The sequence below is a fragment of the Corvus kubaryi genome, unplaced genomic scaffold (genome assembly GCF_017639235.1).
Source record: "Corvus kubaryi isolate FWS band 111438036 unplaced genomic scaffold, C.kubaryi_AGA036_p1.0 119, whole genome shotgun sequence".
Classification (NCBI taxonomy): domain Eukaryota; kingdom Metazoa; phylum Chordata; class Aves; order Passeriformes; family Corvidae; genus Corvus; species Corvus kubaryi.
This window is the reverse complement of record NW_024580655.1, coordinates 160,362-176,140: the sequence shown is the minus strand read 5'-3', so window position 1 is coordinate 176,140 and position 15,779 is coordinate 160,362. Positions and strand designations below refer to the sequence as shown.

Here is a 15,779-nt window from a genome sequence, read left to right as displayed (position 1 = left end):
CTGCGGGGTCCCGGGCCCCGCCCCCGCCCCACCGGCCCCGCCCCCCGTGCCCGCAGCCAATGGGCGGCGGCCCCACGGCGCGTCTCGGCCAATGGGCGCGGCGGCCCCGCCCCCCGCCGTTACATAACCGGGGCGGGGCGGCGCGTGGGCCCTCACGTGGGGGCGGGGACCCGCGTGACGTCAGCGCTCGCGCGTGGGGACCGCCCGCGGGGCGGGGCTCCTCGGGGAGGGGGCGGGGCCGGGGCGGGGCCAGGGCAGCGCGTGCGGGGTCTGCCCGCCGCTCCCCCCGCGCGCTCCCACCCCGAACCCCCCCCCCAGCCCCCCCCACCCCCCCACCTGCCCCCCAAATCCCGCCCAGGGCCCAGAGCCCCCTGCCCGGCTCTCCCGCCACAGGAGGCCCAGAGTGACCCCCAGACCCCGCCACGCCCCCACCCCACGACCCTCCACCAGGCCCGGGGCGCCCCTCCGGCCCCCCAAACCCGCAGAGCCCCCCAGAGTCCCCCAAACCCCAGTCCCACAAACCTCTCACCCCATAAGCCCAGAGATTGCAGCCCCAGAGCCCCTGGAAGCCCACAGCCCCATCTCCACCCTCCCCACACCCCGACACCCCGGGCATGGCCCCTCCAGCCCTCCCCGTCCCCCCGGGGGGGCCCGTCCCCCTGGGTGGGTATTTAGGGCCGGGCCGGTGGCACCCGGCCCCCCTTGCCCCCCGCCATGCTGAGTGTGCTGCTGCTCCTCGGGGGCCTGGCCCCCGCCCTGCCCGCTGGTGAGTCCCCCCGGGGTGCCCCTGGCAGATCCCGCTCTGGGGTGCAGCCCCAGCCCCCCCCAGTGCCCCCATGTCGGGCCAGGGGGCTCAGCCGAGCGCCCACCCCAATGCCTCTGCTGTCCCCCGCAGGTCCCCACTGGACGTACGAGGGTGAGTGGGGCCCCACCCAGGGAGCCCCCATTTATCCCCACACCCCGAAACCACCCCCACAGCCCCTGAGCTGCGGGGCTCACATGGGTGTCCCCAGCACGTAGGGAGGTGCATGGGTGACAGGCCCCTCTCGATCCTGGGCACCTGGGTCCCCCCAAATGGGCAGGAGGTGGGGAGGGTGACACCCCCCCCCCTCCCCTGCCTGCACACCTGGGTCCCCTAAAACAGGCGGGGGGGGAATGGGTGCAGCCCCCCATTTTCCCCGTCCTGCCCCCCCCTCGCCCCCCTCGCTCCAATGGTCCCTTTGTGCTCCTTTACATAAGGCTCCTGCTGCCAAATCCAATTAGGATCCGGCCCCGGCCAAATCCCGCTAAGCCCCATCCTGCCGGGCCCAGGGGACCCATGGGTGCCCCCCCGGCCCTGCAGGCTCGGCTTTGTCCCCGCTCCCCCGGCCGGAAAAAATGTCCCCAGCAGATTAACGAGGCCCTCGGGAATGTCACCCGTGTCCCGGTTCGGGGGGCCCCGAGGGCGTTTTGGGTCACGGGGCCCCGCTGGGTGAAGCAGCCCCCGGGGTGAGGTGGGGGGGGTCCCACCTGGGCTCCGGTCCCCCTCAGGGCCCCACGGGCAGCAGCACTGGCACGAGGGACACCCGGAGTGCGGGGGCCGGGCGCAGTCACCCATCGACATCGCCACGGCACGGGCGCAGCCGGACCCGTCCCTGCCGCCGCTGCAGCCCGAGGGCTACGAGCGCCCCGAGAGCCCCCGCCTGACCCTCGCCAACAACGGCCACACCGGTGAGCTCCGGGCGGGAGAGCCGGGGAGTCCCCGGTGTCCCAGCCCTGCTGACCCCCTGTCCCGTAGCCGTGCTGGCGCTGCCGCCGTCCCTGCGGCTCCGGGGGCTGCCCCACACCTTCGCTGCCGTGCAGCTGCACTTCCACTGGGGCCGGCCCGGCCACGCCGCTGGCGCTGAGCACCTGCTGGACGGGCACCGCGCCCCCGCCGAGGTACCGGCGGGCACCGGCCGCGGAACAGCTCCGAAAATGGGTCTGGGGGCGGGGAATGGCTGAGGAATGGGGTGGGAAAGGAGCACGAGAACCGGCCTGGGGTAAGAAAGTGGCATGGGAATTGTGTGGGAAATGGCTGTGGGAAGGGGTGTCGGTGTGGGAAATAGCATGGGAACAGTGTGGAAAATGGGTTTGCACTGCGGGAATTTGCTGCAGGGAATGGAAAAGGGGTCGTGGTGAGGGAAATGGGTCCAGGGATGGGAAACGAGTGCAGGGAGGGGATGGGGTGCAGAAGAAAACGGGTGGGAAATGGGAGTGGGAGCAGGTCCGGGAGCGGGCAGCAGGTCTGGGCACTGCGAGAGATGCTGGGATGGGAGCTGGGGCAGGGGGCTCAGGGGGTTCCCGCTGTGCTGCAGATGCACGTGGTGCACTTTGACGCCGAGCGTTTTGCCGACGCCAGCGCGGCGCAGCAGCACCCCGGCGGGCTGGCCGTGCTCGGTGTCCTCCTGGAGGTACGGACCCCACACCCACGGAGCCCCCCCGGCTCCCCCAGCCCCTCACTGACCCCCCCCCCTCCCCCAGGTGGGCGATGACCCCCACCCCGCCTACGACAACATCCTGAGGCACCTTGGCAGTATCCGCCACACAGGTGAGGAGAGGGAGGGGGTGGCAAAGGCAGAAGGCAGGGGGGGACCCCAAATCCCCCTCCCGGCACCCCCAACTGCTCCCCCCCACAGGGCAGACCGTGGCCATCCCGTCCTTCAGCATCCGGGACCTGCTGCCCACGCACCTGGACCGCTACTACCGGTACAACGGGTCCCTGACCACCCCGCCCTGCTTCCAGAGCGTGCTCTGGAGCCTCTTCCCGCAGCCCGTCCGCATCAGCCGGGCACAGGTAGGAGCCGCTCTGGGGAACCCCCCGCGTTCGGCGAACATGCCCCCAGCGCTGCCCCCTTCCCCTTCCAGCTGGAGCAGCTCCAGGGAAGCCTTTACTCCACGGAGGAGGCTGAGCCCGAGGAGCCCCAGCTCCTGGTGGACAATTTCCGGGCCCCGCAGGAGCTGAACCAGCGCCTGGTGCTCTCGTCCTTCCCCAGGGGTGAGTGGAGGGCTGGGGACGGCCCCCTGCACCCTCCCACGGCTCCTGGAGCCCTCGCCGGGCACGAGGCGCTGGTCCTGATCCGCCCTTTCCCTTACAGAGCCAGAGGGATATTCCACAGGTAGGGCCAGGCCGGGACTGGGCGGGGGGGTCACCCCCGGGCCCCCCTGACCCCCCCGGTGTCACACAGGTGAGGTCATCGCCATCACCTTTGGCGCCGTCGCCGGCTGCGTCGGCCTCTTCCTCGCTGTCCACTTTGGGGCCAAGCGGATGCGGTGAGACCCCCCCCCAGCCCTCAGAGGGACCCCCGCAGCACGGGGGCCCCGATCTCCAGGGAGAGACTCCCCCCTCACCCCGCTCTCTGCCCCGGCAGCGCGAGGCGGGCGCAGGCGCAGGACGTCGTGTTCAAGGCTTCCTCCCGCCGCTCCCCCATGGACGCCGGACCCTCCCGCTGACCCCTGGGCTGGGCTGGGAGGGGCTCCCGCTGTCCCCCAGCCCCCCGCCCGCAGCCCCACTGCAAATAAAGCCCTTTCCCCCTCCTGGTGGCTCTTTGTGGGGAGGGAGTGGGGGTCTTTGAGGGGCTTTGGGGCTGGATCCTGTCACCCCCGAGAAACCAGGACCCCCTGGGTGCCCCCCAGGGCTGGAGCAGAGCACGATGGGGGGAGCGACCCCTCTCCCCCTCCCCTTCTCCCCAGCAGCCACAGTGTCCCGTGCTCTTGTAAAAGGATTTTACTCTGAATCGAAAAATAATTTAACCCCCGCTGCACCTCCAACCCCCCTGGGAGCTGAACAGGGGTGAGGAGAGCAGAGCACCCCAGTCCCGCTGCCCCCCACCCCAGAGCATCACCCCCAGCACCAGTGGCTGCACCAGGGGTAGGGACCCCCCCAGGGCGACAAACACGAGGGAATGGGGGGTGCTGCCCTGAGTTCCCCAGGCCTGGACTTCCCCCAGGGCATCTGGCCCACCCTGCCTTGCCCAGAGCCTCAAACTGAAGGAAAGGTGTACCAGAATCTGGGAACAAAGGGAAGGGGGTGGTGGTCAGACCCCAAATCCCCCAGGAGCACTGGTCAGACCTGGTCAGACCCCAGAGTCTCCTGGGAGCATCAGTCAGACCCCAAAGGCCCCCCAGGAACACTGGTCAGACACAAACTCCACGGCTCCCTCACTCCTTGGGAGGCACCTGCAGCGCCGAGTAGAGCATGACCCGGCCCTCGGGCTCCTGCTTACCTGGGGGGCAAAGGGGCACTTCTGAAGGTGGGGGTCGTTTGGGGATTCATGGAAGCCCCCGGGAACGTGACCCCCGTCCAACAAGAGCCATCCCAGCAGCTCTGGCCCCCCCAGCCCCCAGAAGTGACACCCCGGCCCCCCCTTACAGGAGAGGCACTTGAGGATGTTGCGGAAGGAGCCGCCAGCAGTGCGGAAGGCCCAGAGGCCGGTGCAGAGCGTGAGGATGAAGATGGGGCCCAGGCTGGCCTCGTACCACGGGTTCAGGAAGGTCTGGGGACACAGAGAGGCGGGTCACACCTTCCTGACCCCTCCAAACAGCCATGGCAGGGAAAGCCATGGCCCAGCCCTGTGGAAACCCACCTTGAACCCCTGCTGAGCTGTGTGCCCCCAAATCCCCCGCGTGCCCCCCAAATCCTTCACTGACCTCCTCCAGCCCGGGGACCCCCAGGACTCACCAGCCCTGAGGCGAGCAGGTGGCCGCCCACCACCAGCCCCAGGCCCCCGGCGTGGCGCCGCTCACAGGCGTCGAAGAAGATGACGCCCCAAAAGGTGTGGAACAGTACCAGGGCCATGGTGAGGAAGGCTGTGGGGAGAGACACGAAGCCTCAGAGCCAGAGCCTTCCTCTTCCTTCTACTCCCTGCCGTGTCCCCGGACCTCACCGGAGGTGATGAAGTAGTACGGGGAATCCCCGTGGATCCCGACGGTGCCCGGCCCGCTGGAGTCGTCCGCTAGGATGTTGACGATGGAGAAGATGCCACTGATGATGCCGAAGGAGAGCCCGGACACTGGAGGGGAGCCGGGGGTCAGGGGAGCCCCCGCGGCCTCCACAGCCCCGGGCTTGGTGGGCTCAGGGAAGGGCAGGAGAGTTGGATGCAGCACCCGGCGCCGGGGGTCTGCTCACCGTAAGCCATCTGCCGCAGGGAGATCGGGGACCTCCCATCCTCGCTGAGGGTCGCCAGCCCTTCATCTGCCTTCCTGCCCCGCCAGAGAGAGAGCGTGAGCCCCATCCCACGGGAGAGGGGAAGGGAGAGGCACGGGCCAGCGCCGGGCGAGGAGAGACGGCTCGTTCCCGGGGTTTAACAGGGAACAGACTGGGTGGGGTTGCTCTGGACACAGAGCCCCAACATCTGCTTTGGCTCCCCCAACCCCTGGGACACCCCAGCCACCGGCACAGCTCCCCGGGCCCCCGGGCGGGCTCTTACTTGAGCAGTTTGAAGCAGGCGAACCTGCAGAGCTCCTGCAGCAGCACGGCGGCGGCGGCCCCGAGCAGCAGCAGCGCCGCGTCCTCCCGCCCGCTGAGCTGCACCGACACGAACCAGAGCAGCGAGGCCGCGAGCAGCGACAGCAGCCAGAAAAACGCCCTGGGGGGAAAACGGGACACCCGGCTGGCGCTCCGGGCACCGGCATCGGGCAGAGCTGCTCGGTACAGCCGGGCTGGGAGCGCCCAGCGGCGCCAGTGCTGCCCCCTCAGCCCAGGGCTCCCTCACTCCGAGAACAGCTCCCTCAGCCGCCCCCGGCACCACCAGCACCCAGCGTCCCCCAGGGCTCTCCCAGGCCCGCCGACGGCCCCTCAGAGCATCCCCCAAAGGCCTCTCAGACCTCCCGCAACGAGCTCCCGGCCTCCCCAGCGGGCCCCTCAGCGCCGCTCTCGGGCCGCCCCGGCTCACCCCGCCACCAGCACGAGGACGCGCAGCGGCTCCGCCGCCACCGTCAGCAGCACGAGCGCGGCCGCGGGGCCGAACGCGATCGCGGCGCACCCGAAGAACGCGGCGGCGCCCATGGCGGCCGCGGGCAGCGCGCCCCCTGCCGGCCGGGAGGACCCGACCAACCGCCCCCTGCCGGCCCGGAGACCCCCGCGGTGGGGGGGTCGGACCGGGCCGGGGGTCGGACCGGGCCGGGGATCGGACCGGGCCGGGGGTCGGACCGGGCCGGGGGTAGGACCAGTCCCGGGGGTAGGACCGGGCCGGAGGTCGGACCAGTACCGGGGGTCGGACCAGTCCCGGGGGTAGGACCGGGCCGGGGCGTCGGACCAGTCCCGGGCCGGGGACAGCCGGGACACCCAGGACAGCGGGGACAGCCGGGACAGCGGGGACAGCCGGGACAGCGGGAACACTCGGGACAGCGGGGACAGCCGGGACACCGCGGGGACACCCGGGACAGTGGCGGCACTGCGGGACACCGCGGGGACAGCCTGACACGGTCTGTGCCCAGCATCACCTGTCCGCAGGGTCACCCATCGCCAGGGTCACCTGTCCCCAGTATCACCCACTCCCAGTTCCTCTCCTCTCCTCTCCTCTCCTCTCCTCTCCTCTCCTCTCCTCTCTTTTCGAGGAATTCCTCTTTAAACCGGCATTTTCCTCTATTCCAAGCCCCTCACAGCTCCCATTCTGATTCTGTCCCCCACCGCCGCTGTTTACAGAAGAGCTGGGAAGAGCAGGAAAACTTTATTTAGACTATAAACATTCCATCGTCCAGCAAGAACAGCCTGGCCGGCTCCAAAGCCCCTCCCTCCGGAATCCCATGGGATGGGCAGCTCATTCCGCCTCCCTCTGGACTGATGGTACCGCAGGGAGCGCTGGGCACTGGTGCCATGAGGGGTCGGATTTTTCATCCACCTTCACGTCTCCTGCAAGGAAAACTCCAAACAATGTCCCCTCCAGCCTCTTCCGCAGGAATCCTGCGAATGCCACCTCCTGGGCACGAGGCATTGTTCAGGGAAGAACCGGAGCTACCGGCTGCGTTGCATTAATTTCCCTTCTTGTTTTGCTTCCGCCTATTAAATCTGGGAAATGACACAACGCATCCGAGAACCGCTGACTTCATCTGCACCTTCCTCCTTGGACTGAATCCCCCGACACGGCACCAGGCTCTGGATGCCCAGAGCATCCCTGGGATGCAGCCCCCTCAGCACGGCAGGAACCAGGAGCCTCCTTCTCCCTTCTTTTTTTCTCCTTTTCCTTCCTTTTCCCCTCTGTTTTGGTTCACATGTTGAGTTTTCCCTCCCTTGCTGCTCTGTTGTTGTGGCAGATTTTACTGTTGGATTTTGGCACAAAAACTTTAATAATTAAAAAATAAAGATGTAAAAGCAGAAAGATTGAGCAAAATAGGGATTTGGGGAACAGGAAACAAGGTTTTGGGATGGGAGATGGAAAAGCCCTTGGTTTGGCTCCTTTCTGTGGCTGCAATGGGCTTGCTCCCTGGTGCCAGATGTGAAGAATCGGTAAGAAAAAAAGGGGAAAAGAAAAAAAAAAGAAAAAAACGGAGCGAAAATAGAGTGGTTTCCTTTTCCATCCAGAAACACAATTCGGGATCTGCACCTGGGATGCAGGATGCTGCTGGGATGTTCCAGCTGGTCACAGCCAGGGAAGAGCAGCTGTTTCCCCCTTTTACCACCTTATGGCACATTTTATCCAGGTCCCTTAGTGGGTTCTCCAAGCTTTCCCAATCTTTTCCCAATTTTTGCAAGTCTTACGCCATCACACCCTGTCCTGAAGGGTCATTCCCAGCCCTGAGCCAGCAGACCCCGCTGAATCCTGACTCCCAGCTCCCACGCCAAGCGTTTGTCCCTTCAGCCCCACCCACCCATCGGATAAGCCATAACCATCCTCACGGACCTTCCTCGCCCCTTCCCTCCCCATTCCTCTAATCCCATGATCTTTTAACCCTCCCGCGCTCCCCCAGTGCCTCCCGGCTGAGCCCTGGCGGGATTCTTCACAACGAGTTCAGATTTCTGCTTGGGTTGGGACTTTTGAGTTTCGATGTTATTTTTGTGGAGGAGGGAGAGGAGGGTCTTGTGGAGAGGAGGGTTTGAAGAGATTCACTTCCTGCTCGGCATTCCTTGGTACTTAACCCTTTGCCAAGCATCTCCCTACGGACGGGAGAAGCTCCTTCTGCAAAGCACAGAGAAGCCCAGGGAGGCTGGGAATTGGCTTTGGGATGCGCTGAAGAAGTTCTTCACTTGGGTTCACTCTTGGTAGGAAAAAAAGTCTGCTTTGGGGAATTTTTGGCTTAAAATCGATCAGATTCCTTAAAATCTACAGAAATCCTTGTTTTAAAATCAACAGGAGATGAGACAAACTTTTTGGTCACTCCCAACCCATTCCATGGCCCTGCGCCCCAAAACACAGCTCCTCCTGGACCATCCAAGACTCATCTTGCTCTTTCCTGGTTTTATAACCTCCATTTCCAAGAGTCACCAAAATACTGATTTTTCACCACCTTATTCATCTCTGTCTCCTTCGCTTCCCCTTTTCCTTCCCCCTTCAGTCTGCACCAGTTCCCACCTGGATCCCGCCGGCTCCTCGCAGGAGCTCCGCTGTCGGCTTCTCCTCCCCAGGGTGTTTTCACCCACTATAAAATAAAATAAATCTATGACTGCTCACGTTTCTTCCTCTCGATGGGGAAACTGAGGCACGGTACGGGGAAATGAAGCCAAGACAAGAAAATCCCCCAAGATTTTACGGGAAGTCAGGACTGACTCTGGCTCCCAGTCAGCATTTCTGCCTTCTCTCCCAGAAGAATTTGCTATTTATAGCTCTGCTTTGCTCCGTTAGAACGTAATCAAAACCATCCTCCCTCCATATGAGAACGCATCCAGCGGCACTAACCCTCCCCGGGGAAAACTTCCCCAGATTTGCAATTCGGCCACCCGAAACGCCTCTGCAGCGGGAAACTTCCCCCGCCGGAGCACGGGACGCGCTCAGCGCGGCTCCGCTGCAGCCCCGGGCACAGCCCGGGCACAACCCGCGCTGCCGAGGAGGCTGCTCGGCTCAACCCCCCGAGTCATTTCCTGCCTCCGGTCCCCTCGGGAAGGTCCCGCGGAGCAGGAGCGGAGCCGCTCCGGCAGCCGACACCCAACGGAGGACGATGAACTTCTGCATCGCGGTGCTCCTGGTCCTTCACTCCTTACCCGGTAAATGCGCTCCCCGGGTCTTACAGGGTTTTCCAAGGGCAATTTGATTTTAGCTCGCTGCTCTGATTATTCCCACGCTCCTGGGATGCCGCGGGGCACTGGGGGGGGGGGGGGGGGCCCCCTGGAGGCTGAAAGATGTTGGGCTGAAAGGGGGCTGCAGGGAAAGAAACGCCGGGAAAACACGATGTAATTACTAAAGGTTCCATGAAGCCTGTGCTTGGAGAACAGTGGGATAGTGAATGTTTCCCGCATTGTGTTCAAATCGTTCGCAAATTCCAGCTGGGAGCTATTAGGAGACAGAGAAAAAAACCCAACAGGATTTCCTGAGAATTACGTGGGCAGTTTGTAGATGGGAAAGAGTGGAATCAGGGTATTTTGGGAGGAAAACCCCAACACGGAGCTGCTTAGGGATGAGCATGATAATCCCCTACCTCTGGGAAGGTGGGATACGGAGCAGCACCGGCTGCTGAGGGGACTGGAAACTGCATCTCTGCCGTGCCAAGAGCCTTCCTCTTTCTCCTCCTTCTCCTTCTCTTCACCGAAGGAACGGACTCAACGTGAAACATCAGGCGAGGGGATTCCCAGCTGGAAGCTCTTTTCGGGATACAGTTGCCCAATTATTCTTAGTGTGACTCCAACGCAAATACAAGAGCCAACTCGGAAGGGTTTGTGGGAAAGCTCCGCGCACAGGATAACGTGCCCCAGAGCCCGAGTTCGGCACTGCCGGAGCGTTTTCCAAGGATGAGCACGAGAAGGAGCGGGGGTGGGTGGGCAGGTCCCAGTTTCGGTCCAAATTTCCCCGAAAGCTCAGGGTGGGAGTGGGACAGGTCGAGGCGTTTGGCACCGCGACGGGTGCCAAACTGAGTCCCTCCTGCAGAGCCCCGATCCCGCCCTGGATTCTCCAGTCTCGGTCAGTTTCCAGAGAATTCCCCAATGAGAATTCTGGGACACGGGCTTCTCCCTCAGGCTTTGCCGGTACTGGGAAAGTCAGGAATATGAGAGGAAGAAGTGGGAGGGTTTGGAAAGGGACCTGGAGCTGCAGCTGGCCCTGGGCATGACTGAAGGCATCAGTCCAGCCATTAATGGTGTAACTTATAATGACAATATTATAATTATTTATGACTAAAAATGAGTATCAAACTATCAAACTATAAAAGTATCTCATTATTCCATGAGTATCTTAGTGTACTAATCTGTGACTATTAGATTCGATTCGAACATTCCCGATTAATTTGCTTTAAAGAATCCTCCCAAAAACCATGAAAACCCACAGAACCTTTGTTTGGGATAGGGAATGAGCCACTCGCTCCAACTGTGACAATGTCACATGGGTCAGAATTTATTTATAGTGGCTCAGCCCTAAGGAAACATGAGGGTCCCTTCTGGGCCCTTGGCAGCTCCACAGTCAAAGGCGCTGGAGCAGCTGGATCCTGGATGAGCGGCTCATCCCAAAGGGAGATCCACCCCGGCTCTGGGTCTGGGCTGCAGAAGCGCAGCCAGAGGCTCCATCCCCATCACGGCATCTCTCGCTTCCGGCACATCCATACCCAGAAATGAAGGAAAACCCCAGCTCTGCTCTGACCTCCCACACCTTTAGCTGGGATCTAATTACGGGTCACGTTGTAAATCCATCCCTCCCACAGGAAATGGGTTTTGCCCAAAGCACCAATAAATCAATGAAACTTCACACGACCCCGCGCCCACGGCTCGACCCGAGGCTCCACATGATGATCCGCGTGTTGTTCCTTTGCTTTCAGGGAAGGCGGAGGTCGAAGATGACGTGGAGGAGATCGCACAGGATTTATATGACTACATGGCTCATTTAAGTGAGAAATGCCTTTTTAAAAGCATTTTTACCATTTTCCACAAGCCACGGGAGGGAGTTGGGATAACCGGGGCTGGGAAGGCTGTGGGAGTCTCCATCCAGCCTCTCGCAGGCAGGGAGATGAGGCTTTGCCCACGGAAAGGCGCTGAGAAGCAACTGAATTGAGTCCTCTGCACTGACCATCATTCAGGTTCCATGGGTTCATGGAACAGATTGGGTGGGAAGGGACCCTAAAGACTTTCATGTCACCCCCTGCCATGGGCAGGGACACCTCTGCCAGCCCAAGCTGCTGCAAGCCCCATCCAACCTGGCCATGAACACTTCCAGGGATTTATCCAGGTTGTTCAGATTAATTGGAGTTCCACTGGCTGTTCAGAGGGGAAAAGCTGGGCGATCACGACCCAGGACATGGAGGAGGGACTCATCCCTCCCATGCTGGATAGGTGTCCCCAGCCCCCATAGTGCCACCTCACCGGGAGCTGTTTCCATTCCAGGCAACTACTATTACTCCACAGAAGATTATTACTACGACAACATCACGGCAACCCCCGCCACGTACGTGTACGAGTTGGATTCATATGAGGTGAGCTGGGTTCCTCTTGGTATTCCCCTAAAAAACAGGTTTTCCTCACCCAAATCTCTGCCACAAGGAAAAATAAATGGATAAAACCTGCTGATTTTTAGACCCCAGAACAACTCCAGTGAGTTTGAGCAGAGCATCCATGAACAGCAATCATGGAATGGTTTGAGTTGGGATTTATTTTTCCAGCTTGCACAGAAGCTGTGGGAAATTCCTTGTTTTCCCAATTAAACACTATCAAACCCATCCCAAAGAGCGATCTGTCTGCATAGGAGTTAATCCTATGCTGTTACTTACCACGTTATTTATTTTTCTCCACATCCAGACAAGCACCCTTGGAGAAGTGGACTGGGATAAGTTGTTTCCAGAAGAGAATTCCACCACCAAGATTTCAGGAAGACCAGACACAAATGCCCCAGGGGATTCCAGGGATGCTGAGGACAGTCAGGTGGGTGCTTGTCAGCTCATGAGCTCTGCCACGGGTTTTCAGCACATTAAAATGTGGGACTTTGGGACTGATTTGTTTTCCTTGACCCACCAGGACTCCCAGGAGTCATTTGGATCGTCCCTGCAATGCCACCTCAGCCTCATCGTCCTCCTCAGCTTCCTGGGTCTCCTGCTATGACCCCCCCAGCCTCCTCCTCCCAAGGTACTCTGGGATTTCAACACTCACTCAAAGCATGTCCTTTAACCCAGGGAAATCCAATTCTTTCTGAAGCAGCAACTTTCCAAAGCAATGGAAAGATAACAAACCCTTCCAGGCACCCAGCTGCGAAGCCAGGGAACCCACCAGCAGCTCTGATCGCCACTGATGGCCTGCAGAGGCTTTCCAGGGCGTTTTCCCAATGACCTCTTGGCATTCAATGGGACCTTCAAGGGTGCAAGCAACCAGGCACCTCCCGCTGCTCATCCACCCAAATCCCCCATTCCATAAAACCCTGCAATGGTTTGGGTTGGGATGAACCTCACAGACCAGCTGGTTCCACCCTCCTGCCCAGGTTCCTCCACAGCTCCGTCCCACCTGCCCGACATTTTCCCACAGCTGAAGCTCTCCAACATCCCAGGAAACGCCGACCCCCCTCCCGCCACACGCGGGAACTTCCTCAGCTTTTCCCTTGTTCCAGACACAGCGGCTGGGATGGTGACCAGGACACTGTCAGGCGTCGACAACGGCATCCTCTCCACGAGGCGCTGCCTCCGTTCCAGAAGCGCCGTGACTTTGTGTCCAAAGGTTTTGCTGGAGGGACTGTGCCGCCCTGTGGCGCGAACACGGAGAGCTCTGCAACGCCTCAGTCCTCTCCTATTTCCTCGGATTCTGCTGTAAATAAGAACCTCTGCCAATAAAACCCCCAACACTCGGTGCACGGTCTCTCATGGTAAATAATTCCTAACCACCACCAGGACTGGAATAACAAACGCAAACAGCGCGTGCAGCGCTTGTCCCATCAGAAGGATCATCTCGAGCCTCTAAACCCAGCCACGAGCTTCCAGCTTTGCTCCTTCCACATCGCTCTTTGCACCGTTTATTCTCCAGAAACGCCCACAATATCTGGGTGCGATGAGAAGCTGGACCAGAAAATGTCCCACCACCCCAACCCCCCCCCACGGAGAGCAATCTGTTGCAGAAATGGGTGACTTTGGTCGAGAAATGGGAGTTAAACTCCTTTTGGGGGGAAAGGAGCGTGATTCCACGCTCGGTGCCTATGCTGCTTTTCCTTGGAAGAGGAAGAAGGGATGGAAAACTGGCCCAGGCATACCCAGGTAACCCTACAAGACAAAAGAGGCTGAGTCAAGCCAAGGGATGGTGAGTCAAGCCAACAGGAGCTTCACAGTGGTCACAGTGCCCAGAGCCCCCGGCTCCCTCCAGACACCTCCCAGACCCCGGGAGAATGTCCCGAAGCGCCAGAGCACGCACCACCCATCTCGCTCACCTCCTCTGCACGCACGGAGCAGCGGGGCCAGCCCCTGCCTGTCCCACCATTCACAGATTACCCAGGCCCCCAGCCTCAGAAAGAAGAAGAGTTTTGTTTCCTAGGGAAGCTGAAAGGCTCGAAACGGGTTCAGAAGTGGCCGGAGGAGCGAGCCCGGATGCGCTGCCTGGCAGTGCCACCTCCTGGCTCTGTGCTGCCATAAAGGTGGATTGAAAAAAGCCAAGAACGCCCCGGAAAATTATTTAGGATCAAACAGCAGTGAGATTTCCAACCCTGGAGTGGAGTAAAAAGCAATTAAAGGAAAATAAAAGATGTGGATGAAGGTTATGAGTTTATTCCTAAAAACCATCCCTCTAATGCAGACACGGAAAATAAACCGGTTTGTTGTACCCCGGCTTAACTATGAATTGTATCGCTCCCTTCCAGAGCAAATCCTCCAGGTACAAACCTTCCCGACCCAATTCTCACCTTCCAGTGGTGTTTCGGGACTGGGATGTCCTGACACAACCACACCAGGGATGGACAGCTGGACATGCCCTCCCTGCTCCCAAAGCTGGGAATATTCACCCAGACCCCTTCAGTCCCAAAATGACACCATCCTCCCAGCTCTTTCACAAGCTCCTTTCCCAGATTTTTTCCCCCCACTCGGAGGGTGGTGGTGGCTCCACAGCCACCGTCTCCATGAGCAGCCACCCAGCTTTCCCGGCAAACCGCCGGCATAAGCAGCTTTAACGCCAAGAGGATTTTCCCTGCAGTTGTGAGAACCTTTCCCAGCTACCTCCCGGCAGGAAGCATGCAGAAAGCTCTCAAGGTCTCTGGCGTTTTCCAGCAGCTCCTTATCAAACCATCCCGGCACCAAATCCTGCCGCGCCTGCTCCCAGCACAGCTCCCACAATCCGGGAGCGACGTCCCGGGGGCGCCGCAGCCCACGAGGGCTATTTTTGGGTTTCAGCCCCAAAAGCACCAGTGAGGGACACAGAAACACAGTCAGGGAAGAGCCACCCAGAGCCAGCAGTGAGGAGGGAACCGGCTCCAGGCCTGCAAACACCCTGTTTAGTGACCTGTGAAGGTGATTTTGCGCAGATTTAGGCAGTTAGGGATGGGGGCTGGGGCTGCTCTCCTGCATTTAATATTTCCAAGTTCTTGTCTTCCCTCGGTGAATTCCCAACTTCTCATCCTCACCACTGATGGATTATTGTCCATCAACACGGACCTTAGGTCAGCCTTTCCAGCTCCACTGTGGACAACAGGAACTGTTTCCATCCACATCCTGTGGATCCGGAACACAAGTAGATAATCATTCACCTGCTTCTCCTTACCTCTCCCATTTTTCCTCCGTTCCCGAATCCACAATATCTGGCCTTTCCACCCCATTTTTAACCCTTTTCTAAAATACAAGACAAAGTCCTTGGCTGACCTCTCCACATTTGATCCTGAAACAGGAAATATTTTCTCCATGGAGTTTACACAAAGCCGGAACAAACCCGAGATTCCCATGTTGGGTTGTTGGTTTTTGTGTTTTTTTAATTCTGTCACCAAGTTGCCAAAATGCCTCCGGTTACTTGTGCCTCCAAAGTTAAAAGAGTCAACATGTAAATATTTGGAACTGCTTGTCCCAGAATTGTCCTGCCTGGACATGAGGGATGTTGGCGGCTCGCAGGCTCTTTTCAAGGATCATTTTCCAGGAGAAAAGCTTCAATAGAGAAACATTCATTCATTTTAAATAGGAAAAGAATTTCCATAGGGATATAAATCCCATCTATCCACCCAGGGAGATCTAAATCACATATATCCAACTAGAGGGGAATATAAATCCCATATATACACCCCGAGGGGAATACGAATCCCAAGTATCCACTCAGAGTGGGATGTGAGTCTCATCTATCCCCCCACGAGGAGCTCAGATTTTAGGAATCGGGCTATTCCCCAGCTGTGTGAACAAGTCTCCCCTCCCCGATGCGTTGGCAGTCCTGCCGTCGCCCAAATTAACCAAAAATAGCACAAATTCCCAGAAGCTGCTGCACCCTAGGGCGAGTGAGACCCCGGGCCCCCGCCCGTGACACCGGGCGTGTGACCCCCGCGGGAGCGACGGGAGGCGCCGAACGGCCCAGGACCGGGGCTGCGAACCTCTCCCCACCTCGAACCAGCACGGGACCCAGGCGCGCCCCGAGGCTCACGGAGCTCCCCGGGGAGGGAGCGGCGGGGGCGGCCCCCGCGGGCAGACCCCGCCCGAGGCCGGGCAACGGGGCGCGGCGGGGCACGACCCCAGAGGGAGCACGGGCGGGG

General features: G+C 60.4%; 3 protein-coding genes and 1 long non-coding RNA gene across 8 annotated transcripts; 2 read left to right on the top strand and 2 right to left on the bottom strand.

Annotated features, from left to right (window-relative positions):
- Window positions 1-512: 512 nt before the first annotated feature.
- On the top strand, window positions 513-3,555 carry CA14 (carbonic anhydrase 14). Of its 2 annotated transcripts, none has more exons than XM_042027074.1 (11): window positions 513-766; window positions 896-916; window positions 1,531-1,710; window positions 1,778-1,920; window positions 2,337-2,432; window positions 2,503-2,569; window positions 2,658-2,815; window positions 2,977-3,016; window positions 3,117-3,137; window positions 3,207-3,291; window positions 3,390-3,555. In XM_042027074.1, exons 1-11 carry the CDS (start codon window positions 715-717, stop codon window positions 3,469-3,471), a joined length of 945 nt encoding a protein of 314 aa, XP_041883008.1. In that variant the 5' UTR covers window positions 513-714; the 3' UTR covers window positions 3,472-3,555. The 2 variants fall into 2 exon arrangements, with proteins under 2 accessions (XP_041883008.1, XP_041882926.1); XM_042026992.1 differs by having other exon boundaries at window positions 520-766; window positions 2,887-3,016.
- A 175-nt stretch (window positions 3,556-3,730) lies between these two features.
- On the bottom strand, window positions 3,731-6,045 carry APH1A (aph-1 homolog A, gamma-secretase subunit). 3 transcript variants are annotated; one of them, XM_042027276.1, is made up of 7 exons: window positions 5,913-6,045; window positions 5,448-5,606; window positions 5,147-5,220; window positions 4,905-5,030; window positions 4,669-4,827; window positions 4,391-4,514; window positions 3,731-4,244 (listed from the first exon to the last, which is right to left on the bottom strand). In XM_042027276.1, exons 1-7 carry the CDS (start codon window positions 6,023-6,025, stop codon window positions 4,241-4,243), a joined length of 759 nt encoding a protein of 252 aa, XP_041883210.1. In that variant the 5' UTR covers window positions 6,026-6,045; the 3' UTR covers window positions 3,731-4,240. The 3 variants fall into 3 exon arrangements, with proteins under 3 accessions (XP_041883210.1, XP_041883121.1, XP_041883298.1); XM_042027187.1 differs by having other exon boundaries at window positions 4,700-4,827; window positions 5,913-6,041; XM_042027364.1 differs by lacking the exon at window positions 5,448-5,606 and having other exon boundaries at window positions 4,700-4,827; window positions 5,913-6,041.
- Window positions 6,046-6,670: 625 nt separating this feature from the next.
- LOC121664360 lies at window positions 6,671-8,595 on the bottom strand. Its single transcript, XR_006015995.1, has 2 exons — window positions 8,529-8,595; window positions 6,671-6,871 (listed from the first exon to the last, which is right to left on the bottom strand). It is a non-coding gene; the product is annotated as an uncharacterized LOC121664360 (long non-coding RNA).
- Window positions 8,596-8,718: 123 nt separating this feature from the next.
- LOC121664264 lies at window positions 8,719-13,882 on the top strand. 2 transcript variants are annotated; one of them, XM_042027558.1, is made up of 6 exons: window positions 8,719-9,157; window positions 10,915-10,983; window positions 11,477-11,565; window positions 11,888-12,010; window positions 12,104-12,211; window positions 12,687-13,882. In XM_042027558.1, the coding sequence occupies exons 1-5, from the start codon at window positions 8,827-8,829 to the stop codon at window positions 12,185-12,187; spliced, it is 696 nt and encodes a 231-aa protein (XP_041883492.1). In that variant the 5' UTR covers window positions 8,719-8,826; the 3' UTR covers window positions 12,188-12,211; window positions 12,687-13,882. The 2 variants fall into 2 exon arrangements, with proteins under 2 accessions (XP_041883492.1, XP_041883429.1); XM_042027495.1 differs by having other exon boundaries at window positions 12,104-13,882.
- Window positions 13,883-15,779: the final 1,897 nt, after the last annotated feature.

What these genes read in the sequence shown, in the direction of transcription:
- LOC121664264 (XM_042027558.1), top strand. Translation starts at nt 8,827, where the DNA reads ATGAGAACGCATCCAGCGGCACTAACCCTCCCCGGGGAAAACTTCCCC. An exon ending in TGACTACATGGCTCATTTAA is followed by an intron (nt 10,984 to 11,476) that starts GTGAGAAATGCC and finishes TTTCCATTCCAG; the next exon opens with GCAACTACTATTACTCCACA. An exon ending in ACGAGTTGGATTCATATGAG is followed by an intron (nt 11,566 to 11,887) that starts GTGAGCTGGGTT and finishes CTCCACATCCAG; the next exon opens with ACAAGCACCCTTGGAGAAGT.
- APH1A (XM_042027187.1), bottom strand. Translation starts at nt 6,025, where the DNA reads ATGGGCGCCGCCGCGTTCTTCGGGTGCGCCGCGATCGCGTTCGGCCCC. An exon ending in GCCTGCTTCAAACTGCTCAA is followed by an intron (nt 5,221 to 5,447) that starts GTAAGAGCCCGC and finishes CTGGCGGGGCAG; the next exon opens with GAAGGCAGATGAAGGGCTGG. An exon ending in GTACTACTTCATCACCTCCG is followed by an intron (nt 4,828 to 4,904) that starts GTGAGGTCCGGG and finishes CTCTCCCCACAG; the next exon opens with CCTTCCTCACCATGGCCCTG.
- CA14 (XM_042026992.1), top strand. Translation starts at nt 715, where the DNA reads ATGCTGAGTGTGCTGCTGCTCCTCGGGGGCCTGGCCCCCGCCCTGCCC. An exon ending in TCCGCATCAGCCGGGCACAG is followed by an intron (nt 2,816 to 2,886) that starts GTAGGAGCCGCT and finishes TTCCCCTTCCAG; the next exon opens with CTGGAGCAGCTCCAGGGAAG. An exon ending in TTTGGGGCCAAGCGGATGCG is followed by an intron (nt 3,292 to 3,389) that starts GTGAGACCCCCC and finishes CTGCCCCGGCAG; the next exon opens with CGCGAGGCGGGCGCAGGCGC.